The sequence below is a fragment of the Mirounga angustirostris genome, unplaced genomic scaffold (assembly GCF_029215605.1).
Source record: "Mirounga angustirostris isolate CCGP_5_RB_7025 unplaced genomic scaffold, mMirAng1.0.hap1 SCAF_16, whole genome shotgun sequence".
NCBI lineage: Eukaryota > Metazoa > Chordata > Mammalia > Carnivora > Phocidae > Mirounga > Mirounga angustirostris.
Window position 1 is genome coordinate 57,961,353 of NW_026991724.1, and position 17,951 is coordinate 57,979,303.

At 44.6% G+C, this 17,951-nt stretch overlaps 1 protein-coding gene and 1 long non-coding RNA gene across 13 annotated transcripts in view; one reads left to right on the forward strand and one right to left on the reverse strand.

The window, feature by feature from the left end:
- Positions 1-17,951, forward strand: part of LOC123856179 (zinc finger protein 582) — a 109,022-nt gene that overhangs the window by 77,967 nt on the left and 13,104 nt on the right. For 10 of the 12 annotated variants that reach the window (XR_010408022.1, XM_064580518.1, XM_064580521.1 and 7 more), the window contains 3 exons: positions 10,465-10,553; positions 11,970-12,096; positions 12,349-12,444. Coding sequence is in view for 11 of the 12 variants with exons in the window: in XM_064580518.1 (XP_064436588.1) it covers positions 10,465-10,553; positions 11,970-12,096; positions 12,349-12,444 (312 nt within the window). In the remaining variant the exon portion in view is untranslated. Of the gene's footprint in view, positions 1-8,575; positions 8,889-10,464; positions 10,554-11,969; positions 12,097-12,348; positions 12,445-17,951 lie in introns of those variants that run through there. The other 2 variants (XM_045892439.3, XM_064580527.1) reach the window with 2 other exon arrangements.
- LOC135362801 (uncharacterized) lies at positions 9,518-12,089 on the reverse strand. The gene is made up of 2 exons (XR_010408044.1): positions 11,954-12,089; positions 9,518-11,137 (listed from the first exon to the last, which is right to left on the reverse strand). It is a non-coding gene; the product is annotated as an uncharacterized LOC135362801 (long non-coding RNA).

Sequence of the window (17,951 nt, forward strand, 5' to 3'; positions counted from 1 at the left end):
TTCACAAATGTATAGAGATTGGGTATCTTTAGCCTGAAAATTTGTGGTAACATTTTTCATTTCCGCCATTATCTCTTAAGTTTCTTTTGTTGGCAGAACCCTCTACGAAGCTTGGCAGTAGTCACTAAGTGAGTCAAATTTACTTTGATATGTATAAGAAATACATTTTTCAATTTCAAATCGGTAATCAACAAACAGATGTCTGCCCAGCATCTAAGTTTAATGTCATAATCTAATTACATAATCTTCAGAAGTAGAAATATAGAATCCTCAGACAGAAGGACCCATGTGTTTTGCCTTCAATTGTCACAGTGAAGATGCAATACATTTATTTTTTCACTGGTTAGTACTGGAGCAAATTTAAATCTGTAGTCTATTTTAATTTTTTAAGAAGCAGGTTAAATTTCTCTTATTTTGTTTTTCTTTTTTGGCTATGGATGTCTAAGGGTTCCAGCACTATTTGTTTGAAAGGCTATCCTTCCCCCATTAAATTGCTTTTGTACCTTTGTCAAAAATCAGTTCAGGGGCACCTGGATGGCTCAGTTGGTTAAATGTCTCATTCCTGATTTCAGCTCAGGTCATGATCTCAGAGTTGTGAGATGGAGCCCCGAGTGGGACTCCACACTAGTTGTGGAGCCTGCTTAAGATTTTCTCTCCCTCTCCCTTTGCTCCTCTTCCCCTGGTTTCTCTCCCTCTAAAAAAAAGAAAAAAATAAATTCAGATATCTGACAAGGACTTGTATCCAGAATATGTAAAGAACACTTACAATTGACTAACACAAATACAAATAACAATTTAAAAATGGACAAAGGATTTGAATAGACATTTCTCCAAAGATACACAAATGCTCCATAAGCACATGAAAAGGTGCTCAACATTCATAGCCCTTGAGAAATACAAATCAAAACCACAGTGGCATACCACTTAACACCCACTAGGATGGCTAAAATCAAAGTTAGATAACAAGTGTTGGTAAGGATGTGGAGAAATTTAACTCTCATAATGTTGCTGGTGGGAATTTAAAATGATGCAGCTACTTTGGAAAACATTCTAGAAGTTCCTCAAAAAGTTAAGGATAGAGTTACCATATGATCCCAGCAATTTCTGTCTTATGTATATACCTAAGAAAAATGAAAACTTACATACATGCAAAAGTTAGTACACAAATGTTCATAGGAACATTATTCATAGTAGCCGAAGAGTGGAAACAACCCAAGTGCCCATATTATTCAGCCATAAAAAATGATAAAAGTAATAAAGTGCCAATATACATGCCACATGAATGAACCTTGAAAACATTACATTATGTGAGAGAAACCAGTCACAAAGGACCATATATTGTATGAGTCTATTTATATGAAATAACCAGAATACGCAAATTCATAGAGACAGAAAGCATTTTAGTGGTTGCTTAGGGCTGATGGGAAGAGATAAAGAATGACCACTAATGGATACAAGATTTCTTTTTGTGGTAACAAAACACTTTATAGTTAGACTGTGGTGAGTTACACAATCCTATGAATACAATAAAAAAAAAACACATTAAATTGTACACTTTGAATAGGCAAATTGCATGGTGTGTGAATTATATCTCAATACAATTGTTAAAAATTGTTAAACATTGTTGAAATTGTTAAAAATTAAATTGAGGGGCGCCTGGGTGGCTCAATCAGTTAAACATCCCATTCTTGATTTCAGCTCAGGTCATGCTCTCAGTTGTGGGAGCAAGCCCCGCATGGGGCTCTGCACTGGACGTGGAGCCTGTTTAGGATTCTCTCTCTCCCTCTCCTGCCCCTGCCCTGCTTGCACTTGTGCGCACTATCTCTCTCTCAAAGAAAAATAATAACTAAAAATAAAAATTAGTTGAGCATATTTGTGTGGGCTTACTTCTGGATTCACTTTTGTTTCATTGACCTATGTTTATATCCCCTTGTCTATGCTACATGGTCTTTTTTTTTTTTTTTAAGATTTTATTTATTTGACAGAGAGAGACACAGCGAGAGAAGGAACACAAGCAGGGGGAGTGGGAGAGGGAGAAGCAGGCCTCCTGCCGAGCAGGGAGCCCGATGCGGGGCTCGATCCCAGGACCCTGGGACCATGACCTGAGCTGAAGGTGGACGCTTAACAACTGAGCCACCCAGGCGCCCCGAAGTACATGCATTTTTAAATATCCACATAAAGTTCTACAGAAAAATAAAGATGAACATTTATAATTTAGGGTAGGAAAACAACTTCTGAGCAAAATAAAAGGTAGAAATAATAAATGAAAAACATTGATTTGCCTCAGTACCTAACAACATAAACTCGCTACATGATTAAAAGTATTTCCCAGACGCTGCCCCTAAACTGATACTCAGTATTTCCACTTGTTTGTCTCACAGACATTTCAATCTATCACATTCCTAACCACCCATTCTTACCGCCAAAGAGGTACCCCTCTCAGGTGTTTCTGTCTTAGTTAATGACATTTGTTCTTCCAGTTATTCAGCTCAGAATTCCCTGGTGTTATCCTTCACTACTCCTCTTTCTCTTGCTATTTCACCCAATAAATCAGCCAATCCTGTTACTCCAGCTTTAAAATATATACAAAATCCAGGGGTGCCTGGGTGGCTCAGTCAGTTAAGCGTCTGCCTTTGGCTCCAGGGTCCTGGGGTCGAGCCCCACCTTGGGCTCCCTGCTCAGCAGGGAGCCTGCTTCTCCCCGCCCCCACCCCCTGGCCCCGGGCCTCCTGCCGCTTGTTCTATCTCTCTCAAATAAATAAAATCTTTAAAAAAATAAAATATATACAAAATCCTACCCCTTTTCACCTCCTCCTCTGGCATTATTCTGTTCCCAGATTAGGCCTGAGGTGGACATTCAGCAGAAGAGGGAGACATTTATGAGAAATGTAGTCCTGATCCCACGAGTCAGAACAAGCAGAGAAGGCAGCTCAGTTTATCTACCTGAGATCTGAGTCCAGTCTGGGCATACTGGCTGGCTACTGGACACACCCTTACTTGGGGACCTGGGGCTCCACGCCTTCAGCATCTTATGGCTTTGTGGCCCAGCTCGAATTTTTTTCCCAGTTAGGTCATCCATCTGCCTGATGTTCACAGCCTCCGGAGGCTCAGCCAATCCACCCCACCCTAAAAGTCTGACCAAAGGCCCTGATGTTAATTCTGTCCTCTGTGGTCATTTCTTGGAAATGTCTGGCCTAGCACAAGCCTGAAATGGCCCAGTGACCTTCTTCTCTGGGAACCCTCACACCTTCTCTTCCAGGTCCCAGCCCAGACTGTTTGGTTCTGTTCCCATGAGGGCTCGTGGCCTCTGTGATATCATGAGGCAAATGTCTGTCTCCAAAGATGCTTTCTCCAAGGTTCCATCACATTGGAGCCTCCACAATTCAGAGGGCACAGGGAGCATTTCCTCCACCCACAGATACCAAGGTCTTATTTCGTGGAAATACCAACTCTTCTTCTACACTCTGCCCCACAAATTCTAGTCACTCCGGTTTCCCGAAACTGTTGGTCTGTGTCAACTTAGCAAATCAGTACTATGCCTTGGTTCCTCCTCTTTACTTTGTGGTATGTAATAGGTCTTCAGAGAGAAAGCCATTGCAATTATAGGATCTCATTTATTTCCGTTCTCTCAGGGATCAAAGTCTTGTACTACTTGTTGTCCAATATCTGAAAAGACTTGTTTCCTACACATTATCTAGTTTTTTGTTTAGAGTGTGATGGCACGTTTAGTGCAATTACACTATCATTGTTCAAAGCAGGGAATCCTCCCTGTTTTTTGAGCATTTCCCTATTTTTTTGGCACAAGAAGATATCTCATACTCATCGTGTACTTTCCCTGTCCCAGTCCTAGAATCAAACACTTCTCCAAGAAGCTTTGGTTTCTCTTATTAGCGAATGGTATTTAGAAACCAAGGTCTGGGCACTAGGTTCATGCTCATTACTACAGGGCATCGTTGCTTCCAGGCCCATTCACCAAATAGAAACAGAAAATATAAAAACACATTTTTGAAAGGAAATGGTAAGACTTTAATGAGGAAGTTCAAGCTTTTTTATTTTAGAAGTTTTTGATTTACAGAAAAACTGCAAAGATAGTACAGAATCACCAAATACCCTATACCTAATTTCCCCTACTATCAACATCTTATGTTATTATGGTGCTTTTGTTACAATTAATGAGCCAACATTGAAACATTATTAACTAATGTCCATACTTTATTCATATGTAGTTTTCATAGTTTTTTTTTTTTTTTTTTTGACAGAGAGATAGAGAGAGAACAAGTAGGCAGAGAGGCAGGCAGAGGGAGAGGGAGAAGCAGGCTCCCCACCGAGCAGGGAGCCCGATGCGGGGCTTGATCCCGAGGACCCTGGGATCATGACCTGAGCCGAAGGCAGCCGCTTAACCAACTGAGCCACCCAGGCGCCCCGTTTTCATAGTTTTTATCTAATATCCTCTTTCTTTTCCAGGATCTCATTCAGGATACATTATTTTTAGCAGTTATGTCCCGTTAGGCTCCTCTTGGTTGTGATGGTTTCTCAGACTTTCTCTGTTTTTAATGACCTTTACAGTTTTGAGGAGTTCTGGTCAGGTGTTATGTAGATTGTTTCCTTAATTGTCATTTGTCTGATGTTTTCTTATTATACTAGGGTTATATGTTTTGGAGAGCAAGACCACAGAGGTTAAATGCCATTTTCATCACATCTCATCAAGACTATGAACTATGAGGGGTGCCTGGGTGGCTCAGTCATTAAGCATCTGCCTTCGGCTCAGGTCATGATCCCAGGGTCCTGGGATCGAGCCCCATATCGGGCTCCCTGCTCCGCGGGAAGCCTGCTTCTCCCTCTCCCACTTCCCCTGCTTGTGTTCCCTCTCTCGCTGTGTCTCTCTCTGTCAAAAAAAAAAAAAAAAAGCCTATGAACTATGAAAATGACATCACTATTGATGTTAACCTTGATCACCTGCATGAGATAGACACCAAATTTTTAATCATGAGTTTATATCAATCCAACATCACAGGTTCTTTTTTTTTTAAGATTTTATTTATTTATTTGACAGAGAGAGACACAGCGAGAGAAGGAACACAAGCAGGGGAAGTGGGAGAGGGAGAAGCAGGCTTCCCGCTGAGCAGGGAGCCCGATGCGGGGCTCGATCCCAGGACCCTGGGATCCTGACCTGAGCCGAAGGCAGACGCTTCCCGACTGAGCCACCCAGGCACCCCCAACATCACAGGTTCTTCTTTACCTTCCATCACCCTTTATTTATATCTCTCTTGTGCCACAGTAAAACACTAGCTCCCATCAATACACTTACCCAATCCTACAATGCATACAAAATAGCTTCCAAATCATTACCCCTATGTTACTATGAGGGCAATTTGTTCAGAAGTTGCTTGCAGTTTTTTGGTTTTTGTCTTTATATATTATCTGATATATACAAGGTTATAAATATTCTCTGCCTGTCTTTTGTCTTTGCTTATGTGTATTTTGCCGTACAAAAGTGCTGTAGTTTTACATTCTCAAAGGTAGCAGTCTTTTCTTTTAAGTCTAGATTTTTCATCTTAACTAGAAAGTCTTTTCACACATCCAGCCTACAAATGAATTCAACTCTGTATGCTTCTGGTACTTGTATGAATTTAGACCTCCGATCAATTTGGAGTTTATTCTTTTGCATGATGTGAAGCATGAATCCAATTTTAGTTTTTTCTAAATGACTATCCAGTTATTCCCCAAGGTTGTTTATTTTTTATTTATTATTATTATTTTTAAAGATTTTATTTCTTCATTTGACAGAGAGAGACACAGCGAGAGAGGGAACACAAGCAGGGGGAGTGGGAGAGGGAGAAGCAGGCTTCCCGCTGAGCAGGGCGCCCGATGCAGGGCTCGATCCCACGACCCTGGGATCGTGATCCGAGCAGAAGGCAGATGCCCAACGACTGAGCCACCCAGGCGCCCCTCCCAAGGTTATTTATTAAAAAGTCCATTTTTACCCCAGTGATTTGCCGACTATTACACACTAAATTTCCCTTCGTATTTGGTAGTATTTCTGACTTTCCATTTTCTTCTGCTGTCTGACAATTCAAGAGCCAGCACCAGGAAGTTATAATCATGGAAGCTTTTAAAAATTTTTTGGGTATAATTAACACACAGTGTTACATTAGTTGCAGGTGTACAATATAGTGATTCAACAATTCAATACATTACTCAGTGCTCATCAAGAAAAGGGTAGTCTTAACCTCCTTTATCTATTTCGCCCATCACCCCACCCACCTCCCCTCAGGTAACCATCAGTTTATTCTCTGTATTTAAGAAGTCTTTTTTTTCGGGGCGCCTGGGTGGCTCAGTCGTTAGGCGCCTGCCTTCGGCTCAGGTCATGATCCCGGGGTCCTGGGATCCAGCCCCGCATCGGGCTCCCTGCTCCGCGGGAGGCCTGCTTCTCCCTCTCCCACTCCCCCTGCTTGTGTTCCCTCTCTCACTGTGTCTCTCTGTCAAATAAATAAATAAAATCTTGGGGCACCTGGGTGGCTCAGTTGGTTAAGTGACTGCCTTCGGCTCAGGTCATGATCCCAGGGTCCTGGGATCGAGCCCCACATCGGGCTCCCTGCTCTGCGGGAAGCCTGCTTCTCCCTCTCCCGCTCCCCCTGCTTGTATTCCCTCTCTCGCTGTGTCTCTCTGTCAAATAAATAAATAAAATCTTGGGGCACCTGGGTGGCTCAGTTGGTTAAGCGTCTGCCTTCGGCTCAGGTCATGATCCCAGGGTCCTGGGATCGAGCCCCGCATTGGGTCCCTGCTCCGCGGGAGGCCTGCTTCTCCCTCTCCCACTCCCCCTGCTTATGTTCTTGCTCTCACTATCTCTCTCTCTGTCAGATAAATAAATAAAATCTTGGGGCGCCTGGGTGGCTCAGTCGTTAAGCCTCTGCCTTCGGCTCAGGTCATGATCCCTGGGTCCTGGGATCGAGGCCCGCATCGGGCTCCCTGCTCGGCGGGAAGCCTGCTTCTCCCTCTCCCGCTCCCCCTGCTTGTGTTCCTGCTCTAGCTCTCTCTCTCTGTCAAATAAAGAAATAAATAAAATCTTAAAAAAAAAAATAAAATAAAAAAACTCCCTCTGTTAAAACAAATGGTGTGTTAAGGGGCACCTGGGTGGCTCAGTCATTAAGCGTCTGCCTTCACCCCAGGTCATGATCCCTGGGTCCTGGGGTCCAGCCCCGCATTGGGCTCCCTGCTCTGCGGGGAGCCTGCTTCTCCCTCTCCCCCTCCCCCTGCTTGTGTTCCCTCTCTCGCTGTGTCTCTCTGTCAAATAAATAAATAAAATCTTGGGGCACCTGGGTGGCTCAGTTGGTTAAGCATCTGCCTTTGGCTCAGGTCATGACCCCAGGGTCCTGGGATCGAGCCCCGCATCAGGCTCCCTGCTCAGCGGGAAGCCTGCTTCTCCCTCTCCCACTCCCCCTGCTTGTGTTCCCTCTCTCGCTGTGTCTCTCTCCGTCAAATAAATAAATAAAATCTTAAAAAAAAAAAAGAAGTATTTTTTTCTTTGTTTCTTAAGCCCCACATAGGCGTGTCTTTCACTTAGCATTAAACCCTCCAGATCCATCCGCTAACAGTAGCTGACGTCCTTGAAACGTGCAACAATGCGGACACGGTCAATCTCAGACAAGATGCTTCACAGAGGAGGACACACAAGACACATTCTGGGGGAAACAGGACCGACTGCAGAAACGGGCGCTCTGGACTCCCGGCTGCGTCAAGCACCACACGGACAGGGAAGGATTCTTCACCCAGGGACCAGGCCTCACACGGCCTGACGCGCACGCAGGGCCTGGGAAGCTCCACCAGCAGGGACCACGCGGGCGCAGGCGGTGGAGCCCAGGGGCTCCTCACGCCCTCGCACAGCGGCGTCCACCTCCCTGGGGTGCCGGAGGGCTTGGCCCAGAGCAGTCCGCCCACAACGGGCGCTCCCTTTGCGGGGCTCCCGGCCGATGTAGTGGGAAGGGCACGCGACGTGTGATCTTCAGGTCTTGAGTTCAAGCCCCACCGTGGGGGTAGAGATTACTGACAGGAGTCAACACACGAAAATAGACTTTAAAACACGTTTGCTCATTCTGCGCTCTCCTTCCTCAACTCCATTCACTTCAGAGGAGGTAACAACGTTTAAAATTAGGCACCGGATAAATTCGGGCTTTTTCCTCCCTCGGAACCTCCTGGTAAAACGGCTGCTCCTCGGAAATGATTTAATGAACGAGAAACATTTTCACAGACGTTGTGACCGCCTCGCACGAGCGTGTACCCAGAGCGGACCGGTCCCAGTCACACGCGACGACGGGGTCCCCGCCACCAGAGACGCGACTGCGCCCACACAGCGCACCGACGCGCAGACCTTCCCGGGGAGCCCCAGACGCCGCCGCGCTCCCTCGAGCACGGCCCGCCGCCACACGGGCGCACCGCCGGAGCACATCCGGGCCCCGCCCACCGCGGAACATCGCGAGATCCGGCCTCGAGGTTTGGCTAGGCCTTTGCGCCTAGAGACTACGTTTCCCAGAAGGGCCTGCGGCGACGGCCCGCTCGCGAGGCAGCATTCGCGGTGCTTTGTGCGCCTGCGCCATCTTCCGGCTCCAGGCGGCGGGTCCGCCGATACCGACGAGGAAGCGCTCCCGGGGCTGCGGAGAGCGCGGCCGCGGGGGCACCTGAGCCCGAGGAGGCGGCAGGTGAGGGGCTCTGGAGCTTGCCAGGCGCACCTGGGTCCCTGCGGGAGCGGGCTCCACGGCCGGGCGGATCTCGGGCCTGGGAAGAACCGGAACGTTTCGCCCCAGCGTCGGTCTGCGGCTCTCCGGGCTCTGGACTACATTTCCCATCGGCCTCCGCGCCCAGGCTCCTAGCCCCGGTCTGTGGACCCCTTAGGTGGGTGTGAAGGGGTCCCCGACTCCCCAAAACGCTGGTCGATGTTTTACAGTCTTTCCTGCGCGTGCCTCTTTTTTTTTTTTTTTTAATTTGGGACAAATCCTTGTTTCATAAGATTCTCAAACAGTTGCAAAGACCTCAAAATATTTAGCACTCCTAGTTCAGAAGCAGAGACTTAAATTTGAGAACCTTTTAGATGGTCTTGTAAAAGATCTGTGTCCAGCAATGGGGAAATGGTTGAGTAAATCATGGGACACTCGTGTCATAAAATACCATAAAGCTATTACAGACAATGCTAAGGCAGTGGTCATAGCAAGAAAAAAAATTTCTGTTACATGTTAAGGAACGATCAATTACTTCATTGACGTATTTCTTAGACTTAAATATTTGTAACGTGCCAGGCATTGTTCTGAGTTCCTTTATAGAATACTGCTCGTTTAATGATGAACTCACAAAGTGGTTAAATGACATCATTCTTAATACTTGGATTTTTTTTTTCCCAGTTCTTTTTTAAGCCCATGTGCCAATCAGTAGGTGGGTGGTTTGACCTCTTCTGCGGAATGTTCTCATGTTGTATAAAGAGACCACTTGTGAATATCTTTTTTTGTCAGTTAATGTTGCCCCACATAATTTTTTTTTTTTTAAAGATTTTATTTATTTATTTGACAGAGAGAGACACAGCAGGAGAGGGAACACAAGCAGGGGGAGTGGGAGAGGGAGAAGCAGGCTTCCCGCGGAGCAGGGAGCCTGATGCGGGGCTCGATCCCAGGACCCTGGGATCATGACCTGAGCCAAAGGCAGACGCTTAACGACTGAGCCACCCAGGCGCCCCGCCCCACATAATTTTTGATAGTTGTTTGGTGTTCCATCATATGGCTGTGCGAACAGTGATTCAACCACTTGCCTACTTTTGTGGACTGTTACGGACCAATTTTTGTTCTCTTTTTCAGTAAATTTTGTGCACACAGCTTTGCTTACTGTTAGTCTCTGTGCAGGGGCACATTTATGTGGTGGTAATGGAGCCATCTGATTTGCCCATTGCAGCCACACCCCGTCTGTTGACTCAAGGCGGGGTCCACACAGTGGTGTCCACCAGGCCTTCGGAAGGGCTGTAAGGTTCTTTGTGAATTTGGAAGTTGAGTAAAGAGCCCGGGAGGTGTTACATTGTGGGTACGAGAGAGTTAAATGGTCTATTTCTGGGAAGGCTTCACTCTGGGCTGGGCTGATGCCGATCAGGCAGACTGTGCTCCCTGGCCTGAGGACAGCCTTTCTTGTCCTTGGGACACCATGTGGTCTAGTCACTGAACCAGGACTGAGCATCCCCATCACAGATCTGCATCAGTAACAAGGTGGAATTCTCTGGATATTTAAGGGAAGTGGGAGAGAAAGGGCCACTGGTTCCCCGTGTCATTGGCAACAGCTAAAGCTAGGTTTCCTAGAGTTGGGTAAAGGCCACAGTGTTCCAACTCTAGTTTTTGTAGGGAGCGGGGGATAAAAAGGTGGGGACTTGTAACCATGGCATTCTGGGAGCTGTAAGGCAAGCTTGGCCTCTCATGTTTGCTCTTTCCTCCCCCAGCTCTGCCATCTCAGGACTCTGCCCTTCCCCAAGAGAGGAACCTGGAGGAGGACCCATCAGCCCATGAAATTCTAAAAGTCATGTCCCTTGTGAGTTTTAAAATCATGTAAATATTTCCTTTGTTTATCTCGAAGCCTCCCATCTGGGTTTCATCCAAGAATCCAGTTCTCAGAGGTTCCCATTTTAGGGACTATAAAGGCCCGGCAGCTGGTACTCTCTCCCACTGCCCCCTCCACTCTGACCAATGCCCATGGGTTCATTCTGTATAGCATTCCATATCTTCTGATGGTGTGGTATTCTGCCAGGAGGCTAGATAGAGCAGAAATCCGTTTCCTTGTATAAACTGAAAACCGAGGTTTGATGAAATGGAGATGAATATTTATGAGGGATATAACATGGAAAAGCATGGGAACAGGTCTTGGTTGGTCTCAATTTCAGTGTGAGGCACGATCTCTTAGCTGGGTATCTGTGGGAGATTAGATGCCAGAATCAAGGTGCAGTTTGAGGTCAAACAGAGCATTTGAATGTGGGTCATTCTATAGCCGCTTCTTCAGCTTGAGAACGAGAGAAGTACAGAGGTGAGGGGATTGTGAGGCAACCAACCAGATGGATGAATTTTTCAGAATCCAGGTAGGCAGAGCTTGGAAGAGCCTTCAGAGATCTGATCCAACCTCTGCATCCAAAATAAGAGAATGGTTGAGTCATTTTTTCACTCGATAGAAAATTGTACAGCTAATCATAAAGTAATCTTAATTTAAGATTTTTCTCATAAGGAAGAATGCTTTGATATGTCCTGACATAATGATGAACCTCTGTCTTCAAATAATTCTCAATGTATATGAAAATCATATTTTCTAAGATAGAAAACATTTCTTTAATAAAACATTTGAGGGTAAGTCTATCAGAAATTGTTGGTTTGTTTTGTTGTTGTACAAAAGTAGAAATTATAGGCCTCTCTTTGAGAATTTATTTTTTTTTTTGAAGATTTTATTTATTTATTTGACAGAAGACAGCGAGAGAGGGAACACAAGCAGGGGGAGTGGGAGAGGGAGAAGCAGGCTTCCCGCGGAGCAGTTAGCCCGACGCGGGGCTCGATCCCAGGACCCTGGGATCATGACCTGAGCCAAAGGCAGATGCTTAATGACTGAGCCACCCAGGTGCCCCTTATTGAGAATTTATTATATGCCAAGGACAGAGTAGGCAACGTGCTTTAGTATGCTGCTTGTCACAACTGGGGAAACTCCACTTGGCTGAATTTTAATTTTCCTCTCAGATCTATGTACAGAGCTTGGGTTTGTAGTGAAAAGTAATGCTCAAGAACATTTCAACACTGTTTTACTCATGCCGACCCTCTCCTGTAACCTGCTCACATTGGAGGCCTCCAGCCCCAGCCTTCCTTTTCACCAGAACACCCCATTCCTGCAAAGACCTCCTCCGTCTCCTCTCATCCCACCACGAAACATTTCCTTGAAATATGCCAATAACATACCTGCCTGTTGTTTCAGGAGTCAGACTTGTTCACGGATGTGGCCATAGTCTTCTCCCAAGAGGAATGGGAACAGCTTGCACCCGCTCAGAGGGATTTGTACAGAGACGTGATGTTGGAGACCTATAGCAACCTGGTCTCACTGGGTAAGATGACCTGGCATATTAGTTTGTATGTTACCCTCGGCATATCCGTTCCTTGTCTGTTTCCGGGTACCTTTTGAGTGGTCAAAGAGCAGCTCCCTGGGCTGATACTATATCTTCCCCAACCCTCAGGTGACTGTCACATCTTCCTCTGGTCTCTCCTGCAACCGCCTCTCCTGCTCGCCAACCAGGTCCTGGATCTGAATTCTGGGACCCCACACCATAACCGGGTGGCATGTTTTTTCTCACATCCAGGTCTTGCCATCGCCAAACCTGATGTGATCTCCTTCCTGGAGGAGGGCAAAGAGCCCTGGGTGGTAGAGAAAACGTCAAGAGGAGGCCTGTGTCCAGGTGAGTGAGGCCTGTGTGGGAAGAGAGAAGCTACCACAGATAACCATCTAGTGGGTGGAAGAGAAAAGAAGACCTTTGAGGTAGAAAATTTTCCTTCCAAGATGCCAAACTCAGAGGTCAGGTCCCACTTATCCTCTCGTAGCTTGTCAGCAACATTTCACAAAAGTGGTTGTTCCTTTCTTCCTGAAACATTTCTGTGTATTTGGGACATCACTACCTCCTCATTAAACCATCTTCAGCCTCCTCTGATGGGATTGTCTCACTTTCTTTAAATGTTGGAGGCCCCCAGGGCTCAAACTTGGGTTTTTTCTTTCCTGTTTATTTTCATTCCCTAGGACCCTCTCCATTACCACACTTTAAATACTTTTTGTACCTGTGTTGTCCAGTATGGAGCCACTGGCCCCATGTGGCTGTTGTAATTTAATTACAGTGAAATACATTAAGAAGATCAGTACCTCAGTTGCACTTGCCACATTTCAGAAGTTCAGGAGCCACTCTGTGGCTTGTGCTTACTGTATTGGACAACGCAGATACAGAACATTTCCATCATCTTTAGCTTTTCCTTTAAACTCCAGCTGCCTTCTCATCATATCCACTTCCGTGTTCATGGGGACTTTGAACTTAACAAGCCCAGAAAGGAGTTCTTGATCCTCCTTAACAATTTGCTCTTCCCTCTTTCTTCCACACTTTAGTAATAGGGTACTTGATTCTTATACTTGCTCAAGTCAAAAACTCTTTTTTTTTTTTTTTTTTTAAGATTTAATTTATTTGACAGAGAGACACAGCAAGAGAGGGAACACAAGCAGGGGGAGTGAGAGAGGGAGAAGCAGTCTTCCTGCCGAGCAGGGAGCCCGACGCGGGGCTCGATCCCAGGACACTGGGATCATGACCTGAGCCGAAGGCAGACGCTTAACGACTGAGCCACCCAGGCGCCCCTCAAGTCAAAAACTCTTAAAGCATTCTTGACTTTTCTCTCTCACGTTTGTTTGTCAGCAAGGCCTGTTTTCTCTACCTTGAATTATGTCCAGAATTTAACCACTTCTCACCAAGACCACTGCTACCATTCCATCCACGCCACCATCATCTTTGGCTTAGACGATTGCAGTAGCCTCCTCCCCATCCCTCTGCTTCTAGTCTTGTCCACTACAGTGTATTGTCTACACAGCAGCCAAAGTGAGGGTGTATTGCATTGCTGCTCAAGACCTACTAGTAAATTCCCATCGCACTCAAGAGAAAATCCAAAATCGATACCATGGCCTAGAAGCCTCTACGTGCTATCTAATATAGTAGCCGCCGGCCAAATGTGCTGTTTAAATTTTAACTTTAACTAAAATTAAATAAAATGTAACATTCCATTCCATGGTAGCCTGTAGCCACATTTCAAATGCTCAGCAGCCTTGGGTAGCTAGTAGCTAGTATATTAGGGTGGAATCGAACATTTTCGGCATCATAGAAAGTTCTCTTGGACTGTGTTGCTTTATGATCGGCGTCCCACATTCTCTCTGATCTCCTCTCCTGCTACTCTCCTTGTTGCTCATTCGGCTACAGCCACACAAGCCTCTTTGCTATACCTTTAATGTAGGGGTTGGCAAGTATTGTCTTTAAAGGGCCAGAGAGTAAATATCTGTGGGTTTTGTGGGCCATATATGGTCTCTGTCACAACTACTCAGCTGTGCTGTGGTAGAATGAGCACAGACAGTGCAAATTTACCCTCCCCAACTTTGATACAGAAAGCATGTTCCTGGGGCGCCTGGGTGGCTCAGTCGTTAAGCGTCTGCCTTCGGCTCAGGTCATGATCTCAGGGTTCTGGGATCGAGCCCCGCATCGGGCTCCCTGCTCCGCGGGAAGCCTGCTTCTCCCTCTCCCACTCCCCCTGCTTGTGTTTCTGCTCTCGCTGTCTCTCTCTCTCTCTCAAATAAATAAATAAAATCTTAAAAAAAAAAAAAAAAGAAGAAAGCATGTTCCTGCCTCAGGGCTTCTTCCCTGCCTGTTTCCTTGCTCTGGATGGAGGGTTGCTCAGCCTCAGCGTTGTTGACACAGCGGGGCCGTCCAGTGGACTGTAGGATGTTTAGCAGCCTCCCTGGCTTCTCCTCATTAGTTGCGAGTATAACCCCCCCTCCCTTCGGTTGTCACAATCAGAAATGTTCCAGATATTACCAGATGTCCCCCAGGGGGCAAAATCTTCCCTGATTGAGAACCAAAGTTCAAAGTCAAGTGTGACAATGTGAGACCAAGAATGTGTTGGTTGATAAACAGTTTCCACGAGAAACAGTTTCCACCACATACAATGTACTGTAAGAGAACTTCAGATGGGGAACCAAGAATTAAACATTACAGACGTGGTAGATTCATCCACATTGAAGTGGTAGTTGGCCCCCGGGAGTGAACGAGGTCAAGTGTGGAGTGAACATCAGGAGAGGAGATACAGGGGCACCTGGGTGGCTCAGTCGGTTAAGCGACTGCCTTCGGCTCAGGTCATGACCCAGGGTCCTGGGATCGAGTCCCGCATCGGGCTCCTTGCTCAGTGGGGAGCCTGCTCCTCCCTCTGCCTGCTGATCCACCTTCTTATGTGCTCGCTCACTGTCTCTCTCTGACAGATAAATAAATCTTTAAAAAAAAGAAAAAGGAGAGAAGATACATGCTGTTGTATAACCCAGTGTCTTCACTGGCATCTTTGGGAGGCCAGTATTCTGCCAGCCACACCCGTAATATCATTTTTGCTTTTGTTTTTGTCATTTTAGTTTGACAGCTTATGTTTGACTGTTTGGGGTGCTGAGTTTTGTTTACTTCTTAGATCTGTGGGTTTACATCATAATCAAAGAGGACTTACCCCTTTGACATTATAAATGAGTCTCCTGTGGTTTTTTTCCTGGTATATTTATGGTGCTATTTATGATCCCTGTGGAGTTTATCCTGAGTGCAAGATGTGATTTCACACTATTTTCCAGGTTGTTATCAGTTTATTCAAACAGCATATATTAGCTCATTTTATCTTTTCACCACTAATCTGTATAGCCACCTTTATCATCTACTCTGTTGCCTCTGGATATATCTTTTGACTTTTGGTTCTGTCTCATTAATCTCTTTGTCTAACTATGTGTCCAATACCATACTGTTTTAATTATTGAAGGTTTTAAATATCTGGTAGACTAGTTCCTCCTCATTCTTATTTTTCAGAATTTTCTTGGCTATACTCATTTATTTTTCCATCTGAACTTTAAAATGAGAATATCTGGTTTTAAAAAAATCATGTAATTATTCTTACTTGAGATCACAGTAAATTTTCAGATTGAGGAGAAAACTTATTTTTTTAATTGATTTTTATCTATTTAAGAAAATGATAGGCTCTTCCTTCCTTTATGTCCACCCCCTGGTGGTTTTAAAGTTTTCTTTATATGGCTCTTGTACATTTCTTATTATATTTACTGCTAGGTAGTATATATTTATTGCTGTTATTGGAAATGGGGCCCTTTCATCCCTATTATATCCCAACCAGTTGTTTTTTATACCTGGCAAAAGCCATTCATATCTTCAGATTAATTTTGTAGTTAACCCAACTTACTGAATTTTCTCATTATTTACAACAATTTTTCATGTAATACTCTTGAGCTTTCCAAGTAGACATTCATATCATCTGCAAATGGTGATAATCTTTTTGCATTTTTATAGCTCTTGGGTTTTTTTTTCCTTTTGCCTGAGTAGGAAACTGATTATGTAGTACCCCCAGAACAACGTTAATGGGGGTAGTTTACATCCTAAGCTTGTTCTTGACCTTAATAGAAATGTTTTTTGTGTCTTTTCATTAAGCATAATATCACATTTAGGAATGAAATAGAGATATTTTATTTGGTTAAAGAAGTATCCACCTTTTCATATTAAGTTTTCTTATTTTAATCTATGAAGTCTGGATTATATGAATAGATTTCCTAATACTTGAACTCCTAATACTGAATACTAATCTAAACATTCAAATGTTGCATTTCTTGAATCAGTGTGGTAATTTATATTTTTTCTGCTCCTTTTAACTTTTTAAAAAATCACTGTAAAATATACATAACAAAATTCATCTTTTTAACCATTTTAAAGTGTATAGTACATTGGCATTTAGTACATTTACAGTGTTGTGCAATATCACCATTATCTGTTTTCAGAATATTTTTATCACCCTGTGGTTTTCACCCCTGTTTTCTGGCACACTGCTCTTAAAGCCCTTGGAGTCTCTGAAGTAATAAGTCTTCTTGTATGCTAATGAGATGACTGTGGTTGGGGTCACCTGGATAGCTTCAGGAAGGGGGCTGGTTGAGAGAAAAACCAGTTTTGTAATTAGAGGGTTGGAACTCTCAGCTCTATCCCCCAAACTTTGGAGGGACTGGAGGTTGACTGAATCACCAAAGGGCAATGATTTAATCAATCCTGCCTATGTAATGAAGCTTCCATAAAAAAGTCCCCAAAGTACAGTGTTTGAAGAGCTTCTGGGTTGGCGAACATGTGGAGGTACTGGGAGGGTAGTGTTCCTGGAGAGGGTGTAGAATCTCCACATCCCTCCCCCTCTACCTTGTCCTGTGCATTTCTTTCATCTGACTGATATGAGTTATATTCTTTGTAGTAAACTGGTAATCTAGTAAGTAAACCATTTTCCTGAATTCTGTAAGCCAGTCTATCAAATGATTGAACCCCAGGAGGGGTGGTGGGAACCTCCAGTTTATTGGGGTGGAGGGTGAAGGGAGCAGAGGTAGTCTGTGGGCCTGAGCTCTTAATCTGTGGGATCTGATGCTTTCTGCAGAAAGACAGTATGAAAATTGACTTAAATCTGTAGGACACCCAGTTGGTATCCATCAGAGTTGGAGAATTGCTTAGCACACATTTTGTCACCAGAAGCGTCAGAAGGGAAGTATGTATAGTAGAGTCGTGTTGAGAGGTGTGTTTTTCCTAAACACACCCCAGAGGAAACCCTGTACTTAAATAGTTTCCTCACTGCCCTCTCCCCCCAGCCCCTGGCAACCAGTAATCTGCTTTCTATCTCTGTGGAATTGCTCATTATGGATATTTCACATAAATGGAATCTTAAAATATGTGGCCTTTAGAGTTTAGCTTCTTTCACTTAGCATGATGTCCTTAAGGTTAATCCATGTTGTAACATGTGACAGGATTTCCTTCAATTTTAAGGCTATACGTATGTACCACAACTTTTTTATCCATTCGTCAATGGACATTTGGGTGGCTTCCACTTCTTGGCTATTGTCAATAATGTTGCAGTAAACATGAGTGTGCAGGTGTCTCTTTCAGATTCTTTCAGTTCTTTGGGATATATACTCAGAAGTGGAATTGCTATATTATATGGTAATTCTATTTTTAATTTTTTTAGAACGTTCCCTGGTTTTTTCTTTTTCTTTTTTTTTTTTTTAAGTAATCTGTACCCAACATGGGGTTCAAACTCATGACCCTAAGATGAAGAGTTTTATGCTCTTCCAGCTGAGCCAGCCAGGCGCCCCTCCATACTGTTCTTT